The sequence below is a fragment of the Heteronotia binoei genome, chromosome 11 (genome assembly GCF_032191835.1).
Source record: "Heteronotia binoei isolate CCM8104 ecotype False Entrance Well chromosome 11, APGP_CSIRO_Hbin_v1, whole genome shotgun sequence".
Taxonomy (NCBI): Eukaryota; Metazoa; Chordata; class Lepidosauria; order Squamata; family Gekkonidae; genus Heteronotia; species Heteronotia binoei.
The window spans coordinates 76,520,602-76,540,538 of NC_083233.1; the positions used below are offsets into that span (position 1 = coordinate 76,520,602).

The following is a 19,937-nucleotide window of genomic DNA, read 5'->3' on the forward strand; positions in this document are numbered from 1 at the left end:
CCGCACACTTAACCACTACACCAAACTGGCTCTCCAGATTTCTGTCTCGTGGTGGGAACTTCAGTCAGCTGTGAAGTGGCTTAATTACAAGAGGCTTTGCTTAATCCTTCAACAATGGTTTTATAATGTAGTATTTATTGAATTATATGATTTTACTGTATATTGAATTAATATGTTGTGAGCCGCCCTGCGCCTGCTTTGTCGGGGAGGGCGGGATATAAATAAAAAGTATTATTATTATTAACATCAGACAGTGTTCTTCTTTAAACTGCTCTTTTAAAAAAACGGTTGAGGGGGGGCGAGTGCAGGAACGCAGAGAGTGTGCCCTTTCAAATGCAAGACAAGCATCAGGCTCCGATTTATTTCGTTCTTTTAAAAGAAGGTGTTTATTTACCGAATCTGGCCATATTTCAACTTGCAAGCACTTGTACATCTTCTAGCTCAAATTTCCAAGTGTTTCAGCACACAGAGTTGGCATACAACAGTCACGGTAACGTGGGGAGGGGGGGGGGAGAGATAACACCCCTCCCCCTCGATTTGAAGATCTGCTGTTAAAATTGCCTGCCTGAGACCGAAAAAGATTGCTTGGACCGTGAAAACTTGTAACAATTTTTAATTAAATTAAATTTGGTACAAAACTTTTGGGGCGGGGGCGTAACCAATAGAATGCCCCTTCGCCCCGATCTTGAAAAGAACCCGATTCCCCCGCCCCCACCCCGAATTACAACCAATATACATCAGTCCAATATACATTAGCCACAACATAATCTTGGGATCATCACCCGCTCCCGTCAACAGACACTGCGATTTTTAAACCCATCGTACAGGTAAGCGAGAAAAATAGTCTGTACAAAAACTGAAAGCCAGCGTTGTGTCTGTACAGAGAGAAAGCACAAAAATATGTTGGGTTTTTTTCGTGATAGCCAAAAAGGGGCTTGCTGGCACCTTTCTTGAAGGAGGCTCCTGTGCTTTTAAAAAAAAAAATGGCACCACAACTTGGGAGAAATTCAACCGGTGGGGAAAATCTCATCCTGGAAGTGCCATCGCAAGAAGAAACTGCACCTGTTGAACATCTCCCTGCGGTGCTGCTATTCGCCACACAAAAGGCTCCTGGCTAGATGCACGGTCAGGGAAGTGCTGCAGCCCTGTCGTGTTTCTCCCAGCCATGTAAAAGGCACAGGGACGTCCCTCAGAAAAGACGGAAGCAATCCTAACTATAACCAAATGACTGCTCGTTAACTTACAGGCTGCATAGCATAATCCTATCTCCCCGTCTCCCTAGCCCCAAAATTTGGCATCGGGAACTGGGCTCCGGAACCCCAGCTCTTCGGTAGTGCTAAAAACGGGAGGAGCTTTGGATCAGTGAGCGACAAGTGGAGGGGGGGGGGAGAGATTACTCTTTCATCAGCTTGATCCCAGGGGCTTCCCCCTTTCGCCCATTTGCAAACTCAAGACAGTGCTAGTTAACAGATGGGAACGCATGCTGCGTCTTTTATCTCTTTAAAAGAAATGCGGTGCACAAATCGGTGTGGTTGCAGTCAAGGAGGCGGGAGGTTTTACCCAAACCTACTACGCGTGTCCTGAACAAAGCCATTGGCTGGATCCTGTTATGGTGAAGCGCCGTTTTCTTTTTTTTAGGTGTTTTCCCCTCCCTTTTCTTTCTTGGCAGCCCATGTGAAGCAGGGAAGAAATCCTTCAGTGAAGAGTTTACCACAGGGTCTGGAAAGCAATTCTCTCAGGACCTACCGTTGCTCCTGGACAAAAAACGCATTCCGTTTACCAAAAGAAAAAAAGAACCAAGGGAGAGAGTTTAAAGACAACCCACGGTGCTGCTTTAAAAAAAAAAAAAACCAATGCAATTTGGTTGAACTCACGCCAGCTTGATGGGCAACGCGACTGCCAATTCCAGCAAAAAGCTCCCAGCACATATTGCCTAATCTCTCTCTCTCTTTCTATATATATATATATATAAAAAAATTAAACTAAGAAGAAACTTTTATCGTTCAGAAAGCAGGGATAAAACGAAGCGAGTTTTGCGACCAAGTTGTTTGGTAGACGGTGGATGGAGAATCTGGGGTTCGCCGGAGAGGGAGAGGAGGGAGGGTGTTGGGGGGGGGGGGGAAGGGAAATCAAATGTTTGATTAAACAACTCTCCGGACTTCAAAAAACCTCTTCAGGTAGTAGATCTGTCCCAGTGTCATGGCAACTAGTACGAGGGCTTCGAAGAAGGACCAAAGCACCACGCGGCTGTTTGTGTTGTCGTTAACTGTCGGAGGAAAACAGGAAACGGGAAGAAACCATTTAGTATGCACAGAAATACACCAGTAAGGTTGTTTTTATCGATCTGCCTGTTACTGCAGGGGTGGCCCAATGGTAACTCTCCAGATGTTTTTTTTTTGCCTACAACTCCCATCAGCCCCAGCCAGCATGGCCATGCTGGCTGGGGCTGATGGGAGTTGTAGGCAAAAAAAAAACCATCTGGAGAACTACCGTTGGCCACCCCTGTGTTACTGGATTTCTTTTAAGTTCTGCATTTGTTGCTGTTTCCCTGTGCATGATTTGTTTCGCTTCTGATCTTCTAAAAACCTGCTTTAAACTGTTTCATCCCCAATGATGCTCTGATCTGGGTAGCTCAGCCTGGCCCCATCTCAACAGGCCTCAACAGCTAAGCAAGGTCATTCCTTGGTGAAACCTGGATAGGAGGCCACCAGGGAAATCCAGGGTTGCTATGCAGAAACAGGCAATGGCAAACCACCTCTGTTCATCTCTTGCCTTGGAAACCCTACTCGGCTATCGCAAGTTGGTTGCTCTTCGTTATTTAGCCCTGTCCCAGATGGCCCAGGCTAGCCAGATCTCACCAGACCTTCTAAGAAGCTAAGCAGGGTTGGCCCTGATTCCTACTTGGATGGGAGACCACCAAGGAAGTCCAGGGTCACTGTGTAGAAGCAGGTCCCGGCAGACCACCTTAGAACAGCTGCTGCCTTGGAAAGGAGAAGAGTGAAGATTTATACCCCGCCCTTCTCTCTGAATCAGAGACTCAGAGCGGCTTACCATCTCCTATATCAGGGGTGGCCAACGGTAGCTCTCCAGATGTTCTTTGCCTACAACTCCCATCAGCCCCAGCCATTGGCCGTGCTGGCTGGGGCTGATGGGAGTTGTAGGCAAAAAAAAAAAAAAAACATCCGGAGAGCTACCGTTGGCCACCCCTGTCCTATATCTTCTCCAACCACAACAGACACCCTCGGAGGTGGGTGGGGCTGAGAGGGCTCTCACAGCAGCTGCCCTTTCAAGGACAACTCCTGCAATAGCTATGGCTGACCCAAGGCCATTCCAGCTGCCTTAGAAAGAAGAAGAGTGAAGATTTATACCCCGCCCTTTTCTCTGAATCACAGACTCAGAGCGGCTTACAATCTCCTATATCAGGGGTGGCCAAAGGTAGCTCTCCAGATGTTCTTTGCCTACAACTCCCATCAGCTGCTGCCTTGGAAAGTGGAGGAGTGGGGAATCAAACCTGGTTCTCCCAGATAAGAGTCCACATACTTAACCACTACACCAAACTGGCCCTGCAGGGTGACCATATGTTAGCTGCGACTTGACAACATTAAACTTCTTCCAGTGGAAGACATGCCCTCTCACACTGAAGGAAGCCCCTGCAGATCTCACCCAGGGCACATATAATGTTCACTGACTTTTTAAGATCCTAAGACTGATTGTTTGCATTGAGAACCTCTTTGTTATGTGGAAGGCAAGAAGTCACAAAGTCTTTTAGGGCCAGAGTTACCCTCCCATCAATGTATGCCAAGGTGAGCCCTAAAGAAGAAAGATGAAGATACTGGATTTATATCCCACCCTATACTCTGAATCTCAGAGTGGTCTCAATCTCCTTTACCTCCCCCCACCGCACAACAGACACCCTGTGAGGTGGGTGGGGCTGAGAGAGCTCTCCCAGAAGCTGCCCTTTCAAGGACTACTCTGTGAGAGCTATGACTGACCCAAGGCCATTCCAGCAGCTGCAAGGGGAGGAGTGGGGAATCAAGCCTGGTTCTCCCAGTTAAGGGTCTGTGCATTTAACCACGACACCAAACTGGCTCTCAGGAAGCGGCCCACATTGAGGGACAGCAAGTTCTAACCACACCTAAAGGAAACAGGCAGCTTGTCCCACTTGAGACCAAGAGCCCACCTTGATTATTCTGCCTCCCCTCCCCACCCCCCAATTGCAACGGAGGAGAGAACCAGATAATGGTAGATGTCTCCCCCAGCCGAGGAAATAGAAGATTTCGTGCACTCCCCCTGCCCTCCAGTCCTGGGAAACACGCCCCAATGCTTAAGAAAGAACAGCTGCTACCAGAGGGGAAAAGGAACAGAGGTGCTAAGATGAAGCACTTCTAGGATGATGTCTGTTCTACAATTCTGCAAAAGTTCAGAAAACCTACAGAACGTGATACTGGCCACAGAATTCAGCTTCCTGAGAATCTCAGCTTCTCCTTTAAAGAGCAAAGTTTCTAGTCTAGCCTGGGAGAGGCTTAGCTATGGGCGTTCCATCATTAAGTGGGTAACTCAGTCAATACCAAGGGGGGGGGGGGGGAGACAGTGATTTCCTAAAACCCTCAAACAGAAAGGGGGCTTTTCCTCCCCTTTTATTGCTAAAAACCAGCCAAAGATTTGCAAGCAGTGGCTGAACGGAAGGCCCCAAACCAAGGCACCTACTTGCTCTGTGTATCCTTTCGCGCACTTCCATGTACTCCTGTTCGTGCTTGACGGCTGTCATGGCCACCGCCAATTCGTTAATCATCTCTTCTAGCTTGTTCTGATGAGCTGCAGGTATGAACACAAGGCATCATCATGTTGTGCGCACACACACACAAGCGCCAACTTCAGCTCCACGCAGTTTGGAAGGCATGATGCTCCCTCAGACCGAGTCTGTCTGTCTTGCCCACTTTACGCTTGACTGTCTGCAATTTTTGGATTACATTCCTGTCACCCAAGATTTTTTTCCCCTTGAGATACCAGGAACTGATCCTGAGGATGTCTGGGATCCAGAGAACGTGGCTCACCCGCTCAACTACAACCCTCCCGCTGTGAGTGGCCGCAGCCTTCCTAAGTCCTAACCCAACACTTCATAGAATCATGGAGTTGGAAGGGACCTCCAGGGTCATCTAGTCCAGGGGTGGTCAACAGTAGCTCTCCAGATGTTTTCTGCCTACAACTCCCATCAGCCCCAGCCATTGGCCATGCTGGCTGGGGCTGATGGGAGTTGTAGGCAAAAAACATCTGGAGAGTACCGTTGGCCATCCCTGATCTAGTCCAATCCCCTGCACAATGCAGAAAACTCAGAAGTACCTCCCCCTAAATTCACAGGATCCTCACTGCTGTCGGATGGCCATCTAGTCTCTGTTTAAAAACCTCCAAGGAAGGAGAGCCCACCAGCTCCTGAGGAAGCCTGTTCCACTGAGGAACCGCTCTAACTGTCAGGATGTTCTTCCTAATGTTGAGCCAGAAGTTCTTCTGATTTAATTTCAACCCAATGGTTCTGGTTCTACCTTCTGGGGCCACAGAAAACAATTCCACACCATCCTCTCTATGACAGCCCTTCAAGTACTTGAAGATGGTGATCATATCACCTCTCAGCCGCCTCCTCTCCAGGCTAAACATCCCCAGCACCTTCAACCTTTCCTCACAGGACTTGGTCTCCAGACTCCTCACCATCCGTTCCAGCTTGTCTGTATCCTTCTTAAAATGTGGTGCCCAAAACTGAACACAATACTCCAGGTGAGGTCTTACCAGAGCAGAGTAAAGCGACACCATCACTTCACGTGATCTGGACGCTATACTTCTCACTTGCTACAGAGACTACCAGAGATCCTTTTCACTACAGATCCCAGGCCTGAATCTGAGATGTTCGGCTTGCAAAGCTCATGCTCTACAAAGAGATATAGTCCATGGAGGGGGGCGGTGAAGAAAAGGGGGTTTCATGTATACAGGAGCTTCCTTGCCTGGGTATCTGCTCCCATCTGCAAACTCTGCAGGAGCTTTGATTAAATTAAGTACTGTTTCCACAGCGTGACAATCATTTGAGTAATTACGGTACATCTGTTACAGTTTGTCCTACGAGATATGTGCCTAGGTACTAATTACATTCTGTGTTCCTGCTAATTGACGTGTGGCGGCCCAGTGACATCTTTCTTGGTGCCCGTTTGCTTCTTCCCCAAAGGATTTATTCCTCCAATCAAAGAGCCAAGCCTGATTTCCTTTACATCCTTGAAGCAAGAGGTGCTTCAAACAGCCCAGGAGGCACAATCTCTGCATCTGCAAGAAGCACCCATCCAGAAACATCTGCCTCCATCACAGGGGAAGGCTTGGCTTGCACTCTCCTAACTTAAGAATATAAGAGAAGCCATGTTGGATCAGGCCAGTGGCCCATCCAGTCCAACACTCTGTGTCACACAGTGGCCAAAAAACCCAGGAGGTCCATCAGTGGGGCCAGGACACTAGAAGCCCTCCTACTGTGCCCCCCCAAGCACCAAGAATACAGAGCATCACTGCCCCAGACAGAGTTCCAACAATACACTGTAGCTAATAGCCACTGATGGATCTCTGCTCCAGATATTTATCCAATTTTATCCAATCTTTTTTTTGGGGGGGGACCTCACAATATTTCGTTTTTGGACTGTGCTCTCATGTCAGTTATTCTGTGACTGCTCTCACCCCTTGGGGGCAATCATTTTGTTGTTTTGTCACAGGTGTTTGCTACCTGTTCTTAAAAGTTCCAAAAGCGACCATGAGTCCAACAAGGCTGGGGACCCCGCCCCAATGTCTGGGACTTTTAAAGAAAAATGGTAAAGACATCTTTTATCTCAGACTCTGGTGTTTGAGACTCTGGCCAGGAGGTCCAGGTTTACAAAAATCCCAAGGAAACAATACAAGATCCAGGTTGTCAGACACTGCAACCTAAACGTGATGAGATGCTTAGCCTAACTGACTCCATTTTCTAACCCACGTTACTAATCCTGAGAAAGACCTTGCATATCAAAGTAGAGACCTAGATTGTTACTAACAGTTGGTGTGAACATTCCTTTCCCTGAAACTAACAAAAGCCACCTTCCTTTGAAGATAAGCGCCTCCGGGGATGGCAGTTCAACCATCCCTGAGAAGCCGGGGACAACAGTGAGATAAGAGGGAATGACCGTGTGAAACCTTGCACCTCGACCCAGCAATGTTTAGAAATGTGGGTTTTGCATAGCAACCTTTGATGTAGAATTCCTTAAGACATGTCTTAGTATGCAACACTGTATCAGTTCCAATCTTCCCTCCTTCAGATGCTATGGATCTTCGAATAAAGCCTTAACTTTGTATCAACTCAAAGTCTGGTTGATTTGATATTCCACTGTCTGACACAGGTTTGCTTACAATGAGATTTCAAGAAGCCGCCGTCAAGCTCACAGAAATAACAAGCTAAGCGTCCGTCCACTGGGTCTCAGACAAACACACAGTGAAATTTAGTCAGGCCTCAATATGAAATGTATAGCTCAGGGGTGGCCGACGGTAGCTTTCCAGAAGTTTTTTTTGCCTACAACTCCCATCAGCCCCAGCCAGCATGGCCAATGGCTGGGGCTGATGGGAGTTGTAGGCAAAAAAACATCTGGAGAGCTACCGTTGGACACCCCCGGTATAGCTAAAACCAGTACAAAGTCTGAGTCCAGTGCCACCTTTAAGAGTCTTAAAGGTGGCCAAACTGCGGCTCGGGAGCCACATATGATTCTCTCACACATACTGTGTGGCTCTCGAAGCCCCCACCACCCCATCAGCCAGCTTGGAAAAGGCATTTCTCTCTTTAAATTACTTATTCAAGCCTAGCCAGCTGGTGGCTTGGAGAATGCATTTAAAGTTGCTTTCTTTCCACCTCTTCCTTCATCCTCTATCTATCTACCTACCTACCTACCTACCTACCGGCTCTCAAGCATCAGACGTTCACGTCTTGTGGCTCTCAAACAACTGGCATTTATTCTATGCGGTTCTTACGTTAAGCAAGTTTAGCCACCCCTATTTTAAGGCCAAAAAAGTTTAATTTGCATATGAGTGCAAGAAAGCCGACGCTCCGAATTAAACTGTGTTGGTTTTAAAGGTGCCACTGGACTCAACAAGGCTACCCACCTGAACCTAAAGCTAAACATCTTATACTCTTAATTACTGGGTCAAGAATAGCATCATCAAAGCTATATTCCAGACGCTGAGAGACCTTGCACCTGGTAGTACTCAGTGGCGGAGGGAAACAAGTCAGCTTTCTAGATAAGAACTGAAGAGTGTGAATGGAAACATTCTTGGAGGAGCAGACTACTTGCCCTTCTCCCAGGCACACAGAGGTCAGGAGCAAACAGAACTCCAAGATGGGTAACGAAGGCTATACACTTGGCTGGCTTGTTTTCCACCCTGCTAGTATGCATTTTAACTTTTATATAACCAGTGCTTCTAAAGCAGCAGGCACCATATACAAACAGGTGTGACCTGCTCTCTATCCCTGCCCTTGAAGATCTCTAAATTAATTGTGTTATTCCAGGTTTGGAGTGTTGGTTTAAGAAGCCAAGCAATCCTTTGAATGCTCAGGCAATCAATTCCTCGATCAATTCAAGGAAGAAAATCTGGATGAAGTTCTGACAAGGAAACGTGAATGCAGGTGTTTTTTTTTTATTTAACTCTACCAGAACATGCCTTGGATGCCGAGATCCAAAATGGGAGAGCTGCTGAGGTTTCAATAAGCCAGCCATGACGCAGGTTAGAAATATCTGTTGTGAGTCCTTTCTTTTTGCAATATACCATTTGTGCAGAACCATGTTAGGGGATAAAAACCCACTCCCACCCTCTTCAGTGCCCACCCTTTGGGGAAACAAAGGCACAAGCTTCTTCACGATCTGCACATTCAGTTAAGCACACCAAAGGAGTTCTTTTTAGAGGGGGGGTGGGGAAACTAGTACCAAATGTTAAAAACAAGAGTCTTCACACTTGCATCAAGACCGTGAGCAGAACTGCTCAAAAAAATCCAATGCAGGTACCCATTCGTTTTAAAAAAGCCTTACATACACTTCAAATACTCCAAGGCCTACACGCACACACAAAGTCAAATGTGTAAAAGTGGGATTGCCACGCAGTGTATGATGGGTGGATATTTAGACTCCTGAAGAATCACAGAGGGCTTGTAGGGCAGAGGGAAAAGGGCAGCCTCAGGTTCTAGATTTCAACTGCCGGCCAATATCCAGCGAGCTGAGTCTCCCAAGTGTTGGCTCCCAGGGTAAATGCCCAGGATTTTCTTGAACAAAGACCCCAGAAATATGCAAAAAGGGGAAGTGTTGAGGACATGAGAGGTGCTTGTATCTCTCCTGGCGACAAGCCGCATCACCTTAAGGCAGCCATCTTCCAACCAGAGCAGCACATTCAAAATCCAGGAGAGCCAGTGGGATGCAGCGCTTAGTTTCATAATAGGCTCTGGGAGACCCAGCTTTGAATCCCCACGCTGCCACGGAAGTTTACTAGATAACTCTTAACCAGTCACTCTTGCAGCCTAACCTACCTCACAGGGTTGTTGTGAGGATAGAACAGAGAAAGGAGGAATCCTACGAGCTGGCTTAGCCTCTATGGGAAACGGAGAGGATAAAAAAATGTACTAAATAGATGGAAAAGGTACCTGGAAATTGTTCTCTTCTCCGGACCTGCACTCCTCCTACAGAAGCCTCAATGCTAAACAGAAAACTATTTATGAAACGGAAGGTTATTTCCGAATCAGTGCGACGCACAGCATGGCCTGCTCATTCATGGGGGAGTTGAAATTCCACCCAAGCAGCTCTGGATGCTGACATTTTAGGGACTTGAAGCTGAAAGGGGTGTTGTTGCTTGGGCACTTTTTGTTGGGGTAGGATACTGCCATGCCAATTAACTTAGGTTAGCAAAACACACACACACACACACAGGTAGCCATTAGCAAACTCATGACCCACGAGCACCAGCAGAGCATTACACGTACCATCCCAGGTATCTCCACCACCTAGAGGAAAGCATGAGAAATGAGCAAGAGATACAGAGGAACGAGCAAAATACGTCACTCATGCAGGGCCAATCTTTTACACCTGGAAGCTGCCGAGGGTGTTTGCTTGGCCTGGGCAGCTGGTGGAAAGCACTGAACCGGAGCTGTAAATTGCAGGAAAGGGTGCCAGACAGGCTCCCGCTGCTTGAACTCTCCTACGAAAGCAATATCCTGGCCCAGGAAGAAAGATGCATGATGCCTCCTTGCTCACACTGTGATCTGTGAAAATCTACAGCAATGCTACAGAAAGATGGCACGCGAGCGACTGGATGGCTGCGGCCACGGCCGGGATATGGTCCACACCTGCCACAGCAAAAGGTGCTTTTTCCAGATCAGGAGCTGACAACAACAGAACAGCGGAGCAGAGCAGCAAGGGGGAACCCTATGCTTTAACAATCAAGAAGAAGCTGGGAGAAAGAGGCTGGCCAATCCAATCAGCTGCGGGCAGCTGAACCTTCCCCTTCCAGTTCAGGACTTGCTGGAAGACATTGAGACAGATGGGGTGGGAGGCACAGCTGTAGGAACAGATATGAGAGAAACCCCATGCTGTCAGGTGCCCCGTTACCTAGTTTAAATGACAGACCCGTTGGCATTTAGAAGACAGAAGAAGGTATTGGATTTATATCCCACCCTCCACTCCAAAGAGTCTCAGAGCGGCTCACAATCTCCTTTACCTTCCTCCCCCACAACAGACACCCTGCGAGGTGGGTGGGGCTGGAGAGGGCTCTCCCAGCAGCTGCCCTTTCAAGGACAACCTCTGCCAGAGCTATGGCTGACCCAAGGCCATTCCAGCAGGTGCAAATGGAGGAGTGGGGAATCAAACCCGGTTCCCCCAGATAAGAGTCCACACACTTAACCACTACACAAAACTGGCTCTCATTTAGAAGCCAACTTTACAGAGGTCTGAAAAACTTATACGGCCAACTCCTAAAAGCCTGCACAAATGTTTATCTAGAAGGTTGCTTGGAATTTAGAGCTGCCAGTCCAGTTATTCCACAGACCACGGGACTGAGAAAGGACAACCAAAGGCTGGAACCAGATCGGAAAGGAAACATCCATTTCCCAGTCCATTCACACTGCCTTCTTCAGAGTCGGATACACTGAACGAGCCACGCGAGCTGCACAGCCTCACCTTCCGTCTCCATATCCTGTCCTTTCGGAGCTTCACCAATGTCAATAGTGAACATCACTATCTTTGGAGTCATGGTGGACATCCGGTTGCTGAAGCAGAACTTGTATGTCCCGTCCATATGAGCAGCAAAGGTGTATTTCCCACTGGACTCTCGGTCTCCTTTGTAGATCCCCTTGTTATCAGGGCCCGTTATCTGAAAGAAAGAGGAGGGAAGTGGTTACTCTCACCTTCGGCGTCGCACAGCAGCCCCTTTCCCACAGCGCTTGACGGTCCTCAAGTCCTCCCACGCAACTTCAGCGAAATAGACCTCTATTGTTCCCTTTTCGCAGCTACAGCGTCTGTGACATGACTCACCCCAAGGAGAAGCACTGAGACAAGGGAAGAGGCAGGATTTCAATTGCCCTGATCTGCATCTAACTTACACTGGCTTTTCAGCCTCAAGAAAGAAATTGGCAATTGGAAGGCCAGGGAAAGGTCAGGCATGAAGGAATGCCCGCCTGGTCCCACAGCTGCCGATCTAAAACAAGAGTGGGACGCAGAAGGAATGGTTTTCGTGGCAAGCTGAGTTGCCAGAATACTTTTCCAAAGCACTGAAGTCTTGGCCTTCCCCCAACAAAGTGACCCTCTAAGAACACTAGTTACCAGAAGGTCTAGAACACGGGGGACCAAACTTGCTTAGCGTAAGATCCACACAGAATAAATGTCAGATGTTTAAGAGCCACAAGACATGGACGTCAGGTGTGTGAGAACCTCAAGACAGGAACGAAGGAAATGTGGAAAGAAAGCAAACAGGTGGAGGAAGAGGTTGAAAGAAAGCAACTTTAACTTTAAATGCATTCTCCAAGCTGCCAGCTGGCTTGGCAGAACGATTTGAAGAAACAAATGCCTTCTCCAAGCTGGTCAGTGGGATGGTGGGGGCTTCAAGAGCCGCACAATAGGTGTGAAAGCCTCAAGTGGCTCCTGATCCACAGTTTGGCCACCCCTGTTCAAGAACCTCTTCGGCGAGAACTTTGGCATCTCCTTGCTGTCTGCTTCCTTGGACTGCAGCTTCCATCCCCTGAGGAGCGTACTGTGAGTGACTCCAACTGTTGTGCTAAAATTTGCAGTTGTGCGCAGTTGTGGAAGCAAGAAAAAATACCAGAGAAATGGGATTGGATTATAAAAGTTATGACATGGAGTGAAATGGACAAATTAACAAGAATATTAAGAGACTATGATTTAGAAGTTTTTAAGACGGAGTGGAAAAAGTTTAGAAGATATATAGAAAAAGAGTGGAAAATAAAAGGACATTGGACAATTTTTGACAATGATTAAGTTTTAAAAAGAAGAAGAATATAAATTTGTGTTTTAATAGTTAAGGGTACCTTTAATATTTGTTTTTTTTTTAAGTAAATAACACTGGCGGGGGTCAAGTAACGGGGAGAGGGGTGGGTGGAAAGTAATATATGGGGTAGATAAATTTTTAATGATGTAAGATATAGATTTCTTACCATATGTTACCAATAAAAATTGTTTTACATCTAAACTTTGGGGAAAGGTCAATCCTAAAACTGGATTATTATTTTTTTTAAATCTACCATGTGTCCCACCCCCCGGCCAAAAAAAAAAAGCAAACGCAACCAACATCGGGCATTATACAATTTCATGAAATTGGGGAGAAGAGAATGGATAAAGAAACATCTCTTCTCCCTCTCCATAATACGAGATGCTCCAACTCGGATAGGCTAGGCTAGCCCGATCTCAGAAGCTAGGCAAGGTCAGGAGTTGGATGGGAGACCACCAGAGAAGCCCGGGGATGCTACACAGAGGCTGGTGATGGCAGAGCACCTCTGAATATCACTTGCCTTGAAAACCCCGCAGGGAAGCCATAAGTCAGCAGCGAGTTAATGACAAAAAAATGTAATATTAGAACTCCTGGGCACGCAATTCAGGTCAGACAAAAAGAAAGTGCTTTGCCACATAGTACAAATGCCTGTAGGAGCCGCTGCCTTGGGATATGGTAATGACCGCTAGTTTAGCTGATTTTAAAGACAAACCCATAGAAGACAGGTCCATCAATGGCTATTAAACTTGAAGACTTTAATAGAACCTCCGTTCTCAGACGCAGTCTATTTCAGAACATCAGTGTTGAAGGGAAGACGCTTGGACTTTCCACGTCACGCTCCAGGAGAATCTGGCTGACCAGTGCGTGAAGCGAGTCTGAGAACCAGCGGGGCTCCTCATGTGTCCTTAATCCTGAACGGAGGCCCGTGTTCTCAAATAAGCACGCTTTAACACTGAGGTGTCAAGTAAATAGCTCTGCTTGATAAGCAAAGGGCAACAGAAGGAACCATTCCAATGAGGGGCAGAGACACTGTGCAGGAAACATGTATCGCAAAGGCTCAGTTCAGCTTCACAGATTAATTGGCAGTGCACAAGCGCACAGAAAAAAGCGAACGCCAAGCCATCTCACAGAGAGATCGGAGCAGGTATTTGGAACTGCCCCAGCTAGCAGTCTTCAGAATTCCATTTCCAACCAATCCGTTGTCTAATTGCGGTTGCTCTAAATCCTGCCTGCAGCTGTCCCAGAGCTGAAGGACCTTAAAAATGTTCAGTTACAACATGCTCCTTCCAACGGCCTGACACCGAAGGGAGAAAAGCATCTCCCTGGGCTGCCCATAACATAACCAGGGTGTTGCGCCATATTGAGTCTCGACAGCCCTCCGAGCACAAAGTACGGGACTGACTGACACGAACAGCTTAAGAAGAAAGGACTGTACCGCTTCAGTCTGCAGCTGGAAGGCACCATTTTGGAGAGCACCTCTAGGTTAAAAAAAGAGCTCTCTATAAGTAAAAACCAGCACGATGGGGAGACAGAAATACAACTTAACCCATTTCCTGCTGTGCCAGTTTTCTGCTTGCATGGGTCAGGATTTTGCTTCTAATAATAATAATAATAATACCTTTTATTTATATCCCGCCCTCCCCGCCGAGGCAGGCTCAGGGCGGCTAACAACATTAATCAATATAACAAATGATACAATACTTTAACAGTAGATAAAAATTGATTAAAATTCTAAAAAACAGTAAAACAATAAAATTAACATCTTGGTGCTATTCTGACAGATAACAGACTCATTTAAGCAGTCTCTCAGTGTTTAGTCGGTGAAGGCTTCACTAAAGCGGAAGGTCTTGCAGGCCCTGCGGAAACGGTCAAAGTCCCGCAGGGCCCGTACTTCCTCTGGGAGCTGGTTCCACAGGTGTGGGGCCACAACAGAGAAGGCCCGGGTGCGGGTACTCTGCAGTCTTGCTTCCTTCGGCCCTGGGATAGTCAACAGGTCTTTCCCTGCTGACCTCAGTGCTCTCTGGTCTCTAGCACGAGACCAGCAATGCCTATTTCTACCAGCAACAGCAATACCTAGTTCTCTACCAACCAACTCCATTTAGTCCAGCGGCACCTTTAAGACCAACAAAGTTTTATTCAAGGTATATGATTTTGTGTACAAACACACTGTTATCTGAGGAAGTGTGCTTTTGTCTATACCACCTTATTCTGCATGCCAGGACTCAATGCGCATGTATCTACAAGCTTGGTATCCAATGTTTTACATAACGTAAAAGGGCATTTAAGACAAGCAACTTGCTGCGCATGTAGTGCAAAAAAAATAATAATAATAAAATTCAATACGGTTAAGCTCCAGTTCCCCCACATGGTCAACAATTATCTGCAGACTGTACATTTCCCCAAACGTGTGCGTGAGTTAGAGGAGGAGCATTAGAGGAAAAGGCCTTCAAGGCAAATGCAGCCAAGGGTCACGGCGCCTCCCCATGTCACTCTGTACAGTGAGATTAGCACTGATAGCATTGCGAAACTTGATCTAGCGGAACATCTCAAGCCTTTTTCACAAATTTTCAGCTGCTTCAGTACAACGAGCACAACATGCAAAGAGTATCACGGCAGAAAGGAACAAGGAATCAAAAAGCCCCACGTGAAACCAGCTTCTATATCAAATTACATAAACAAGAAAAACCATTCGTATATAAATAATTGTATTTAACCCACATATATTACTTTCATCAAAACAACCATAATACTCAGTCCTCAGAACAAAAGGAAGCATTTACACCAAGAGTTCTTTTCCTTTATATGGTAAAATTATCCAGCTTTTCCATGTAATCCTGGTGTGATCTTCCAAATGATGAATGTCTCTCAATGGATGCAGCCAAATTTTCAAAGAGGAAAGGGACAAGGTTGTACTAATACCCTTGTTTCGCAAAAAGCTTTTTCAAGCTATAAAAGACCTCTTAGCGGAGAACTTCTTCAAGCTGCAATACACCTCTTGGTAGAGAGCTTATTCAAGCTGGAATGGACATCTTAACAGAGAGCTTCCTTTTGTTCTCAGGACTGAGTATTATGGTTGTTTTGATGAAAGTAATATATGTGGGTTAAATGCAATTATTTATATATGAATGGTTTTTCTTGTTTATGTAATTTGATATAGAAGCTGGTTTCACGTGGGGCTTTTTGCTTTTTGTTTCCTTGTTCAGTATAACTAGCAGCAGAAATCTGTTACGGAGGACACTTTTTAAAAACCAATTCTGACAGATAATCCCAACGGTAAAAAGAATTCAAGTGATCCCAACCGGGAAAGTGTGAGCATTTTAGGAAACTATAGCCAACATGCCGGCCAACTGTCTTGCTGCTTCCACCAAAAATTAGCATTCTGTTCCATGCCTTGCCCCCAACACATACCCTGGATCTTTTCTACGCTTTGTCCTTCTAAAACTACACATAAGAATTAAGATCAAGATGTGCAGCCATGTTAGTCTGCCTGTAGCAGCAGAAAAGAGCAATAGTCTGGGAGCACCTGAAAGACTAACAAAATCCATGGCAGGGTTGGAGCTTTCATGAGTGTGAAGAAGTGAGCAGTGATCCATGAAAGGCTACCCTCTGCCACAAATTGTTAGTCTTTAAAATGTTACTGGACTCCTGCTCTTTTCTACTACAAAGTTGAGTCCAGTGGCACCTTTAAGACAAATGAAGCTTCCTTGGATACAGCGTGTTTGCACATGAACTCTTTGCTGGCCTTAAAGGTGCCACTGGACTCAACATTTGTTCTGCTGCTTCAGACCAACACAAATCCAACTTTTCTACTACATCAGAGTTAATGCGGTTTCTTTCATTCAAAGACAAATTTTCCATGGCACATACAGGTAAACCCTTGCCTGAGTGTCACAACATGGCAGTAAGATAAACTGCCACCTGGCAGAACCTCCTCTCTGTTCACCCACAATCGTTTCACAATCCCACTTCCTATTCTTTCACAAATCAGCCCTCCCTCTCTTCTTCAAGCCTCCTCCCCTCCGATGAATAATGACAGACAAGCCCAAAGTAGGCTCAGCAAATGAATTCAAGATTGGGGGGGGTGAGAAAAGACTCCAGGGACACTTGGGGAAGCTTTGGTCACCTATGTCAATCGTAACAAAACAAGCCCAGCCTTTTAGCTCAGTGTAGCATCTAAATTCTTTTCAGTGTCAATGTCATGTAAGGCTAACCTGCTCCCAAAGCACAACAAACAACCCGGAGATCTTAAGTTCCATGTGCCCTTGTTAACAAAGCACACCTGATTACCAAACACCTTGCACACCAACCTTCTCCTCCACTGCGTCTCTTTCTTCCACTCATGCCGATACTCCAAAATGCTTCACAGTCCTTTCTTCCATAAGCCAGCCCAATGTTTTTTGCCCTCTCCTGCCCATCCTCCTTCTTACCAGTTGCTGTCAAGTTAAAAATTTTCTCTCTCCCCCACTCTTAACAACTTGTGGGTTTCCATAAAATTTTCATCACTGGTATAAGAAGAAGAACAAGACTGCAGATTTATACGCCACCCTTCTCTCTGAATCAGAGACTCAGAAAGGCTTACAATCTCCTATATCTTCTCCCCCCCCCCACAACACACCATGTGAGGTGGGTGGGGCTGAGAGAGCTCTGACAGAACCTGCCCTTTCAAGGACAACTCCTACGAGAGCTATGACTGACCCACAGCCATTCCAGCAGGTGCATGTGGAGAAGTGGAGAAGACTGCAGACGTATACCCCACCCTTCTCTCTGAGACAGAGACTCAGAGCAGCGTAAAATCGCCTTTATCTTCCTCCACACAACAGACACCCTGTGAGGTGGGTGGGACTGAGAGGGCTCTCACAGCAGCTGCCCTTTCAAGGACAACCTCTGCCAGAGCTATGGCTAACCCAAGGTCATTCCAGCAGCTGCAAGTGGAGGAGTGGGGGATCAAACCCTGTTCTCCCAGATAAGAGTCTGCACACTTAACCACTTCACCAAACTGGCCCCACTATCTTCTTCACCTACCATCTTGAGTTCTTTTGCTTGAAAAAGTGATTTAGAAGACTAAAAGCAAAGGCAGTCCTTACCAATCTACTACTGTTGTCCCCCTCTTTCCATACCCTGCAACCACTACTTAATTTCCAAGGAAGACAAGGGAACCCCAAACTGGAAAAGTCTGATCTAGAGAACTCTTCTGGTCTCCTTTCCCATTGTTAGTGCATGAACATGAGGAGCTGTCTCCACTAAAAAAATGTAGAGAGTGCTCTCCCTACTTGTTCAAGGTCACTTTTCATTAGCAGTCAATACGGTGTAGAGGCTTGACAGTCAGACTAGGATCTGAGAGACATAAGTTCAAATCTCCACCCAAGCACCAAGTGGGACCAACCACATTCTCTAAGCCAAACCGACCTCAGATATATGTTATAAGAGTAAAGTGTAGACTTATCCTCAGAAAATAGGTGGGGCAGAAAAGTACTAAAACAAATAAGAACATTTTCTCCTATTCTGAAAGCACAGTGCTGAAAACGTATTAGAGGGCAAAACCCGACAAGATTTAACCCATGTACACTTTGTTGTGTATATAGGATAGCAGGGCATAGAGAACACAGGTTGTCCAAAGAGAGCAAATGAACCCACATCGAAGAGAAAAACTGAGACCTAGGTAGGACACAAAACCCTTCTAATGGGCTTTCTCCGTTGTTCTCACAGAATGACTCCACAGTCCCATATTTGCACCCCATCGCATCTCCTCACAGCCTAGAGCTTTTCCTAGGTGTGAAGACATTCCCTGCAGCTGCTCAGCAGTAGAGAGGACAGCTCTGTGCTGAAAAACACCTGGAAACTTTGGGAGTGGATCCGAGAGAGGGCAAGGTTTGGGCAGGGGGCCTCTCAGCATGGTACAATGCCATATCCACCCTTCCAAGCAGCCATTTTCTCCAGGGGAGCTGATCTCTGCCAACTAGAGATCAGTAGCAAAAGCAGGAGATTCCCCAGGCCCCACCTGGAGGCTGGCTACTACTCAACAGTGAGAAAAACGCCCTCTGCCCTGGCTCAGGAGCATGCTGGCCTCACCTAACAAGGGATGCCAGCGAGGCTGAACCCTGGCGCAAACCAAGCTCAAGCCACGGAGTCACTTCAGGACCCCTCCCCACTCCCCCATGCCCGGCTCCTGGCGGGTATCCTCCTCTTTATAACATAAGAACATAAAAGAAGCCATGTTGGATCAGGCCAATGGCCCATCCAGTCCAACACTCTGTGTCACACAGCGGCCAATATGTGTATGTGTGTGTGTACACACACACAGACATATACATATATATATATATATATATATACATACACACACTGTGGCTAATAGCCACTGATGGACCTCTGCTCCATATTTTTATCCAATCCCCTCTTAAAGCTGGCTATGCTTGTAGCCGCTACCACCTCCTGTCGCAGTGAGATCCACATGTTAATCACCCTTTGGGTGAAGAAGTACCTCCTTTTATCCATTCTAACCCGACTGCTCAGCAATTTCATCGAATGCCCACGAGTTCTTGTATTGTGAGAAAGGGAGAAAAGTACTTCTTTCTCTACTTTCTCCATCCCATGCATAATCTTGTAAACCTCTATCATGTCACGCCGCAGTCGACGTTTCTCCAAGCTAAAGAGCCCCAAGCGTTTCAACCTTTCTTCATAGGGAAAGCGCTCCAGCCCTTCAATCATTCTAGTTGCCCTTCTCTGCACTTTTCCCAATGCTGAAATATCTTCCCCCCATTCCCAGCTCTCGCCCTGACTCGCCTCCACGTCGATGTCGAGGAAGCCTCCCTCGGCCACCTCGAAGATGAGGCCCATCTTGGTGCCCGACGGGACCCGCTCGAGGAAGCACTCCTCCGCGTGCGCGTCGATGCTGACGAAGTAGCCGGCCGCCGGGGCCCAGAGCGCGGCCAGCAGCGCCAGCACGGCCCGCACCGGCGACATGGCGGCCAGGAGGGAAGGGAAGGGGCGAGAAGCGCCGCGCGAGGCGGGAAGGGGAGGGAAGGAAGGAAGGGAGGAGAGAGCGAGCGAGCGGCGCAGGGAGGCGACGGAGCCAGCCGCGAAGAAGCGGGCGAATCGACTTCGGCGGACGGGCGGCTTCCGGCCGAGGCCACGCCCCTTCCGGGGCACGGGGCCCACTCTCATAGGCCGCCGGCAGGCTCGTTGCCACGTCCAGCGCGATGGCGGCTGCTGAAGGGGAACGGCGCGAGGAAGGGCGGCGGACGAGCCGCGAGGCGCATTCCCATTGGGCGAGAGGCGGAAAGGGGCGGGAGAAAGACAGGGGGTGGGGAAATAGGGCGCTGACGGCGGCCTTGGAGGGTCAATCCGCCCGTCGTTTGGCGGGGGGAAGGCTTGTAGGGCTGTTGGTAGCTTAAGCAGCGTCCTTTGGA

The 19,937-nt window shown here is 47.4% G+C and overlaps 1 protein-coding gene across 2 annotated transcripts; it reads right to left on the reverse strand.

Moving 5' to 3' along the window:
• Nucleotides 1–358: 358 nt before the first annotated feature.
• TMED2 (transmembrane p24 trafficking protein 2) lies at nucleotides 359–19,626 on the reverse strand. Of its 2 annotated transcripts, XM_060249519.1 has the most exons (5): nucleotides 19,312–19,626; nucleotides 11,205–11,397; nucleotides 10,013–10,033; nucleotides 4,708–4,815; nucleotides 359–2,266 (listed from the first exon to the last, which is right to left on the reverse strand). In XM_060249519.1, exons 1-5 carry the CDS (start codon nucleotides 19,489–19,491, stop codon nucleotides 2,142–2,144), a joined length of 627 nt encoding a protein of 208 aa, XP_060105502.1. In that variant the 5' UTR covers nucleotides 19,492–19,626; the 3' UTR covers nucleotides 359–2,141. The 2 variants fall into 2 exon arrangements, with proteins under 2 accessions (XP_060105502.1, XP_060105503.1); XM_060249520.1 differs by lacking the exon at nucleotides 10,013–10,033.
• Nucleotides 19,627–19,937: the final 311 nt, after the last annotated feature.

Coding starts and splice junctions, on each gene's coding strand:
- TMED2 (XM_060249519.1), bottom strand. CDS start 19,491: ATGTCGCCGGTGCGGGCCGTGCTGGCGCTGCTGGCCGCGCTCTGGGCC. Junction 11,398..19,311: donor TCCTCGACATCGACGTGGAG/GCGAGTCAGGGC, acceptor TCTTTCTTTCAG/ATAACGGGCCCTGATAACAA. Junction 10,034..11,204: donor ACAGGATATGGAGACGGAAG/GTGAGGCTGTGC, acceptor GCTTTCCTCTAG/GTGGTGGAGATACCTGGGAT.